This window comes from Sinocyclocheilus anshuiensis, unplaced genomic scaffold (assembly GCF_001515605.1).
Source record: "Sinocyclocheilus anshuiensis isolate Anshui unplaced genomic scaffold, SAMN03320099.WGS_v1.1 scaffold653, whole genome shotgun sequence".
In the NCBI taxonomy this organism is placed as follows: Eukaryota; Metazoa; Chordata; class Actinopteri; order Cypriniformes; family Cyprinidae; genus Sinocyclocheilus; species Sinocyclocheilus anshuiensis.
In genome coordinates this window covers 523,009-532,051 of record NW_015540902.1, presented here as the reverse complement: position 1 = coordinate 532,051, position 9,043 = coordinate 523,009, and the positions used below count along the sequence as shown (strand labels likewise).

At 36.8% G+C, this 9,043-nt stretch overlaps 1 protein-coding gene across 3 annotated transcripts; it reads right to left on the bottom strand.

The window, feature by feature from the left end:
• Positions 1 to 2,265: 2,265 nt before the first annotated feature.
• LOC107689078 (HIRA-interacting protein 3-like) lies at positions 2,266 to 7,415 on the bottom strand. 3 transcript variants are annotated; one of them, XM_016486978.1, is made up of 8 exons: positions 7,221 to 7,415; positions 6,483 to 6,603; positions 5,637 to 5,781; positions 4,967 to 5,551; positions 4,720 to 4,886; positions 3,327 to 3,477; positions 2,922 to 3,020; positions 2,266 to 2,766 (listed from the first exon to the last, which is right to left on the bottom strand). In XM_016486978.1, exons 1-8 carry the CDS (start codon positions 7,286 to 7,288, stop codon positions 2,576 to 2,578), a joined length of 1,527 nt encoding a protein of 508 aa, XP_016342464.1. In that variant the 5' UTR covers positions 7,289 to 7,415; the 3' UTR covers positions 2,266 to 2,575. The 3 variants fall into 3 exon arrangements, with proteins under 3 accessions (XP_016342464.1, XP_016342467.1, XP_016342466.1); XM_016486981.1 differs by lacking the exon at positions 7,221 to 7,415 and adding an exon at positions 7,017 to 7,148; XM_016486980.1 differs by lacking the exon at positions 7,221 to 7,415 and adding an exon at positions 6,954 to 7,012.
• Positions 7,416 to 9,043: the final 1,628 nt, after the last annotated feature.

The following is a 9,043-nucleotide window of genomic DNA, read 5'->3' as shown; positions in this document are numbered from 1 at the left end:
CGGTGAAAAACTGTATTGGACATTACATGTATTGGACATAAATTTTACGGTAGTATACCGTTTTTGGAAGTGAAAAAATACCGTATAATTTACAGTGAATAACCGTAAATTGACATTCACAGAATTCCCTGCGTTACATTCCAAATTTTATGTTTTTTTGTTGAAATAACTATGTTTCTTCTTAGTTTTTTCTTATCAGTTTTGTATATTAGGGTTGTGTGTTACACCTAATGTTGTTAAATGAATGTTTATTGCATTATTTCAGTTTCATGTGTGTTACCATGATGGTGTTTGGTGTTTGTGTGAATGACACTGTGCACCTTCTATATATGTTATTATTTAAAAGCTGCTTGTGATGGGCTTTGGTTCATCATGTGACTTTCTCATCACCACCTGCATTGGGTGGTTATCAGTGTATTACAAAGGTACAAAACAGATTTCAGTACTTCAATAGGTTGGTATATTAACATTATATCAGTTAATGAAAATACGGTATTTAACTGTAAATTTAAGGTAAAACCTAAAACGTTGCTGCCGTATTTTTTACAGTAAAATTCAGGCAACCACAGCTGCCATTTTTTTACTGTAAATTTTACGGAATTTTTTGCTGCTGACCTTCGGTGATCCAATTCAGCCATACTAATAAGCAAAAATTACACAAGATAAACAAACATTTCTTCTTCTTTTTTATTGCTGAAGAGTGTTGAACTTTCTTCTTCTGCGTTCTACTGTACAGACGTGAATTTACGTTTCCTTCAGCCTGAGGCTTTTGGTGTGAAAGGGCTTTTACATTTGCCAAAAATAGAACTTTTTATATTAAAAGCAAACAAGCAAGCTCTGCCCAGATTTAAAAAGTAACGTAAAAGTAACGTAACGCATTACTTTCAATAAAAAGTAGCTAAGTAACGTAATTAGTTACTTTTTAGGAAGTAACGCAATATTGTAATGCATTACTTTTAAAAGTAACTTTCCCCAACACTGCCAAGTATCATATAGTTTATAAATAGATGTGGATTCATAATAGTGAAATTAAAACTGACTTGTATTTACAGCATCGATGTGTCTGGGGCGTCTGACCTAAAAATGGCTCAAATAATGTAAGAGCATGAAATAACGCGGTTTGACCGGTATGTGGCACTGTAGCGCAAGACTGTAATTCCTGCATGCAATCCAATAGAAGAAGACACGGCGCTTCAGCCAAACAAACATTACGCTGCTGAGCGGCGATGAGATGAATATGTAAATATATGCTGCGCGCTGTTCTCTCAATAACGAAATAAAGCCAACAAAAAATGACAGGGGAGAGAAAGCAGCAATTAAGAAACCATCTGAGTATAGCGAAATGGATGACTGTAGGAGCTCTGTATCTCAGTACTCTGGTCCAGTCACGTCACGTTTATTTATATATAACTTTATAGAGTGGAATTGCCTTAAATCAATGCTGTTGCTGATTATCATCATCCGTTCAGCCATATTTCATAAGGGGTGTTTCTATATAGCAGTCACCATACCCTGGCAGTTTGTTGCCATACCCTAGTAGTAGATCGCCCCCTCCCCTCTCGTGATATTTGGGCAAAATCTGACACACTAAAGAATGCAGAATGCAAAGCATCCCAGAAATAAAGTTTTCCCTTTTATCATTCACATCCTCATTCTCTGTGAGAACTGACATTTGAAACTGATGAACCGCAAATGATGGAATTCAATACAAATATACTGGGGTCCATTCTGTATCAAAATCAACCAAATTTCAGAAACTTCCCCAGTCCCTGGATTTGTTTTCTGAAGACAAACATAAATAATGATAAAAGCCAAAATATTAAATTACATGGATTAATATTTACTGAGAATATTTACTCAAACTTAGACATTTAATATTTTGACTTTCATTTCATTAGAATTTTTTTTTTTACAAAATAAAACAATTTGAGCGGGGGACCTTTGGTTAAGTTGATAGAGAATGACCCACTGCATTCACTCTATTAAAGGAGATTTTGTTTTTATAATACTACTAGCTTCATCTCAAGGTCTGAATTTCTATAATCAGAGCTTACACAACCAAGCTGTTCTCTGCTATATAATCTGATGTTTTCCTTGAAAACATGCACTAATCATTTACTATGCTGTAACCACTCAACATAAAATACAAAAGGAAGAGTTTTGAGAATGCACTCCGTCTACATTGCAAAATTGACATACTACAGCCATTTACATCAAGTCTAAACTCATTTCTGGGACAAGGAGGAGAGAATGTAAGACAAATTTAATATACATTATTTTATTTTCAAAGCTACATGAACCTCATTGTACACATTTGAGACACTTAAATATAAAGTACAAACTAACAACTGTAAAACACAGAAATAGAGAAAACAAACTTACTACAAAGAAATCCAAACACATCCTACAATAACAGGATGTACACATAAAATTCTTGCCAACGTACCAACTGGTTCATTTGAGCAGGTTCAACTTTTTTTTTTTTTCTTAATAGTTCATTGTGAGTTAGAGAGGGTGAATTTAAGGAATGCACTGTATAATGATGGAACAGATCGTAGGGAAAGGTGCTTGCTGCCTAGTCACTCTCTCCATCATCACTGATGATTCCCTGCAGGTTGGCCCAAGCTGCTCCTCTCTTGCGCCCTGTGTTTGTGTGGCTGTCTCCACTATCTGACTCTGAGTCCACAACACGTTTATAGGCAGAGGGTGGAGGAGAGACATTCTGTGCGGGCAGCCATGCCGCTGCCGCTCTCCTTTTGGGACGTCCTGATGAACAAAGTGACATTTCATGAGTTTTAGGGGCGAACAAGGTAAAATCACAATTTTACAACTCCCTGATTTCTAGGTATTCATGTGTGTCGGAATCCTTTTGCCCTTGATTTTAAATGTATCTTCAGAAATACAGCATCAAGCATCATTACCCTGAGTGGTGATGATGTTGCTGACATCCAGCTCAGCCAGTTCCTTTGCTTCTTCTCTCTTTAGTCGAGCTTTCTTACACTTCTCTATTGAGGGCTGACCTGGGACAGACATATTTCACAGGTAATAAGAGTGTGTTTGTATGAGAATACTTTAACATATGCAACATATACATCTCTCAGTGTACAAAGGAAAATACACTGGGTATAATAAAGTGCATTACACTGACATTTATATTATTAGTTTTTTCAGTAACACACAGGAACTCATTTTGCAACAGTAGAAAATGCATTGAAAGGTACCCAAGATACTCCACTGGCATGATGAAAAACAGGATTACAAATTTGCAAGTGCACATTTGACAGCACTGAGGGGATTCAGCAGTGTGTTCACACAGGCACACTAACCTTCCACACCCAGCTCCTCCAGCTCTTTTTTCAGCACAGCCACCTTTGCCTTTACTGAGCGGCATCCGTCTAACAGCTTCTTGTAGTTCCGTCTCACACCACAGAGGGCGATGTAGCGCTTCAGCCTGGACACAGCCTTGTTTTCTTCATCCTTATGGTGTCAAAAATGATTATAATCCGTTATTATAATCAATGCATCTCCAAGTAAAATTCAAAAATTGGGTTTTATAAAAGGCATGGACAGCATGTCGCCCATTTATGTCAGAAACAATTTTGAAATGCAATAAACATTACATACACAAGTAGCTTTAAAAAAATCCACAAAATATCACACAATAAACACACCACTGTGTGTGTGTGTGTGTGTGTTAAATTATATAGCTTTATGTTTGTGTTTTTGTTTGGTATTTTTTCGATCAAAATCCATTTTGAATCAACTACGGCACCTGCCTCACAGATAATGAATGCAAATAAATGAGAGCTACAAGTCACTACCGTGTCTGTAGAGGCACTAAACTAGGGCTGCACGATAAATCGCATAAGCATATATGATCGTGGTTTAGCTCAGCTTGTCAGTGAACAACGACTCTGTGTAGTAAATGCTGCTCCATGTGAAAGCCCGCACGTGATGGAGATTTACCGCTGATTACAGAACCGGCTTTACTAACAAGATGCGCATTAAATATCGCATGCGATTTATCATGCAGCCCTACACTAGAAACAATAATGTACAGTATGTGGAAAATAATGTGTTTTTTTTAACCTTAAACCGCATAAACACATTTCATTACACCAAATTCACAAAAAAAAAAAATATTTTTAGCAGCATCATATGACCCCTTTAACAAACATAGAAAGACCAAGAATAAAATATTGAGAAATATGTCAAATGTGACATTTCAAATATTTAAATATTTTGGCATTTTTTCCCTCGAGCCTAAACTAATTTTAAAAATGTTAAGTTTGTTGCTCAAGAAACATTTTATATTATTATCAATGTTCAAAACAGTCATGCTGTTTAATATTTTGCAATAATCGTGATTTGTTTCTGCATTCGGTAAATACAAAGTTCAATAAAACAGCATTTATTTGAAATCAAAACCTTTTGTAACATGATTTAAATGTCTTTACTGTCACTTTTGATCAATTTAATGTGTCCTTGCTGAATAAAAGAATTAATAAAAGAATTTAATACTTAAGTAAAAAAAAAACTTCCTGACCCCCAAACTTTTGAACAGTAATGAACGTATGGTTGAATCACAGCCATGCTGATATTTAGAATAACAGCACTCTTGCTTGTTTGACATTACTTGAATATAACACAAAGTCGTGAAAAAAAAAGTTGTTTGTGTGTTAAGTTTTGTGATAGGAGCTGTTCTCAAATTCATCTTGCCTTTCCTCTGCTTGTATTCTCCCTTTCCTCACTGCGCTTTTTCTTTGTCACGCTTTTCTTTCCCTCCTTCTTGTCCTTCTCTCGTTCCTCCTCGTCCTCCAGTGAGGGAAGAGACGAGGAGTCGGAGTCCTCTGCTGCCTCCTTCTGATTGTCCTGTATGTTCTCGTCTGTCAGGAAAAAGCAAGATGAACAATATAAGGAGAAAGGTTTAAGTGTGCACCCGCTTTGACCTCTGAGGGATTCTTACCATTTTTCTCCATCTCTTTGGAGGATAATTTAGCAGCATCCTCTTTTTGATAATTTTCCTCTTCACTGTCTCCACTGCTGTCATTCTCAGAGTTGCTGCTGTTTTTTGCTTTAGCGCTCTCGTCATTCTCCTCTTCACTCTCAGAGCTGCTCCCAAACACTTCTCTCTCCACTTCTTTCACAACATCTCTCTCTACTTGCTTCTTTTTAATGACATCTTTTCTTTTGCCCTGCGTCTTCACTTTGCTCTTCACTTTTTCATCCTCAGAATCACTCGCAGCCAGTTTAGCACTGATTTCCTCCTCACTGTCTGAATCCTTTTTCTTTTTTTTCAATGGTTGTTTTTGCCTTGCCTCCTCCTCATCAGAATCCTCATCTTCATCACTGTCTGTCATCTTCCCTTTCTTCTTCAGATTCTTTTTCTTCTCACTGTCCTCGTCCCGTCTCTTATTCTGTGGTTTTCTCTTAATGATCTTTTTCTCTTGCTCCTCTTCACTGTCTTCACCCGTGTCTTTATCACTTTTAGCTTCTTCCGCTTTTTGTTCTCTCTCATTCATGGCCTTCTCTATTCCAGAGTCGGGGGAATCTGGACAAGAGAGATTATAAAATTACTCATGTAACACCCAATGAGAAAATAAAACAAGGACAAACTCTGTAAATACTTCAGTTACCTGGAGAAGACGCCTCCAGCCGTGATCTTTTTGCCTTTTCCACCATTTTATTCTCTTCATCCCCATCATCATCCACCCTTTTCCTTTTGCTCTGGCTCTTCGATGGATTCACACTCTTAATAAGAGGCTCGTCATCACTGCTGCCCTGGAAATTGAAAGAGGTTTTGACACTTTGCTAAGCCTTGACTTAAAAATGTTACTGACAAATCACATTACTCTCTCCACCATATTATCAGACAGGCTTTCAGTCTATTCTTTTGTGCATGTTTGGAACATTTCAAACAGAAATCATTTTAAACTAAAATGTGTTAAATCGTTGTACTTAAGACACTTGGAATAGTGACACAAAGTATTTTAACTTAAATCTTGAGAAATGCATGCTGTGAATTAAATCGTTTCCATTGCATTCCATTCCCAAATAAACATAAAAGCATCATCGGATACGCTGTTTACATCGTTTACGCTTTGATTTGAACGAAAACAATGTTCAGTGGACACTCTCCAAAATGGCGCTAGGGTGACACGGAGACGACGAATTGTTGAATAAAGTCGTTCTTTTTTTATTTTTTTTTTCGTACAAATTCTCGTAGCTTTGTAAAATTACGGTTGAACCCCTGATGTCACATGGATTATTTTACTGATGTCCTTGCTATGTTTCTGGGCCTTTCAAGGACCCTTGCTGTCTATGGGAGGGTCAGAGAACCATCAAAAATATCTTAATTTGTGTTCCGAAGATGAACGGAGGTCTTACAGGTTTGGAACAAACATGAGGGTGAGTAATTAATGACAAAATTTTGGGGTGAACTGCCCCTTTAAGATCACATTAATTTAAGGTCTCTTCTTCACCTGCATCTTCAAAAGTTCCTCCTCTACAATTTTCTTCATCAACTGTCTGTCCTTGATGCTGAGCGACTCTCTCCCCACCTTCTCCAGGTATCTCCTCCGCAGAATGCCTAAAGTCAGTATACTGAAAGGTGGCAGAGTAACAGTAAATTAAACATGCAAATAACGGCACAATTGCAATCTCATTCTGATTGACCGATATAAATCAATGAAAAATGTCACATCACTTAACACTACGCATATTTTGTACAAAGCAAACCGTTACAAAACACAAGCATACTTTCACTTTATAGAGGCTAGTGCATGGACACGAGTGATGTGATGGCACAGACACATTTTTGTGCTGTCTATCTGTCAAACCCCTGCAGCATACTATTGAACTACAGTATTTCCTTCAAGCTCGTTTAGGTAAACTGCGTCACACATCATTGTAGTGTCTCTCGACCACGTTTATTTACGATAGGCTAACGTTACCTGCAAATTAAAAAGCGCACCTTATGCGATCTGACCGTCTTCATGCAACAATCTTACACTCACCACCCTTTACATCCGTTTCTTTTTCCTTCATGTCACTCACTAGCAATTTAGGAGCCGATGTGAGACCTGACATACGTATCACATGTTTTGGAGTTTATGATTCAGCCCGGACTTACTAACAGCGTTCATCTTTGATATGTAACGGTAATGATGCTAACATCCGTTTTGATAGCACTTTCGACACTGCCGTTTCCTATAGTTTACCTGAGGTCCGAACACTTGTGCAGCTCTCTCACAACGAAATTTCGGATTGCGTCTTTTTCTTTGGCCATGGTTTTTTCAACACATTTGCGCCACTTTTTACAAAACAGCGTGCTGTGTGTGCGTACTAAGCGCGCCACCCTACCTTGGCGCGCTTTGCTGTGCACGGCTACGTTACTTTACGTCATCGCGCACAATTTCCGATAGACGTGTTCACGTAATAAAGTTGGTCAGAACGCTGCTTATGTCCGATTATTAAAAACGCCCTAACGTTAGCGTTTTCTTTCATGAATTCACTTGTAAATATGCTCATATGGATTTGGACAAGTCTTATACAGCTACTTTATATTTGAACCACCTTTATTTGACCCTCTAACTCTAACACTTTCTATTCTATTTTATTTTCTTTGTTTGTGTGTGTGTATAATATATATATATATATATATATATATATATATACACACACCTTGCTACGTGTACTGCGTTAAGCTAACCGAGACTTGTCATTTGCACTTATATATTGTTGCTCTTTTGTTAGTTTTTACTGCTTTTATTGTCCTCGTTTGTAAGTCACTTTGGATAAAAGCCTCTGCTAAATGACTAAATGTAAATGTAAATGTTATATGCTCGATTTTTTAAAAGTTATTTACTCTTCTCATATTTACCGTTTTCATCCTTCATCTGGTATGAATTTGTCATTTTGACACTCTGTTATGACCTACTGTATTTTTATGATTAATTCCCTTGTTTTGGAATAGGTTTCCTTTGCTATTTTTGAAGACAATAAAATAACTTGACAAAGACTTTACCAAAAAGCATTTTTATTGAAAATGTTAATGGAATATTCATTCCAGTTGATTAAAATTCCAAGACAATATCTGGACGGCATTACACATATACTAGTTTAATTGGCAGAATTAAGGGGGTGTTTTTTGGTCTAGGACAGTGAGTGCATACATTTATGGCTTACAATGGTGAACAAAACATCATTTTGTGAAGGGGTTCAAACCCTAGCAGTAATGTGATTCAAAGGAGACATCTTTGTCTAGAAATGATCCTGAAATAAAACTTTTTTTTAAAACCGAAGATGTGGCAAGAAGTCTAACCCAAGTCTAACAAGTCAAAATTTTTGTTTTAGAATGTATTGTTGCATCATGTTAGTTAGAAACTATTGTTATCTTTTTCTTTTTAAACTAAAACAATGTTAGTTTTAGAAATATTGTTTAACACATTCATCAACATTTTAAACACCAATCGTGAGGCACAGTGTAAAATGATTTACTTGTTAAGTTTTCTTTTTGTGTTACAAAAAGGATGTTTAAAACTGGACCCCCGCTATCTATGGCTATAACAACAAGCTTTGCACATCTGGTCAGTTGCTCAGAAGATCTGACGGTCCTAGACAACATGACACCTCCACCATGTACCTCTCAAGTCAGCATACAACACAGTTTACCACGAAACACCGAAAGATAAACTTTCACACAGCCCATACAAACAAATCAAACAAAACAAAAAATATACAACTTATTTCACATTGAATCTTGAAAAAGTGAAAATTCAGGACATTAATTTAACTCAATAATAAATTAAATTTAACAAAACAGACAAAACAGAAAAATCAAAACTGTACCACACTGTGGCAACTTCAGTATTGTTTATAAACTAGCCCATAATTACCCCCCACCCCTCCCATTTCAGTGCAGCATTAAACATACCAAAGTTGTCTTTCTTTCCTCAACCAATCTTTCCATTGTTCACATGCATATTGGTAGTACAGTGTCTTTGTACCGTTCTGATTCAGTCTTTGTAGACAGTCTCCTGTC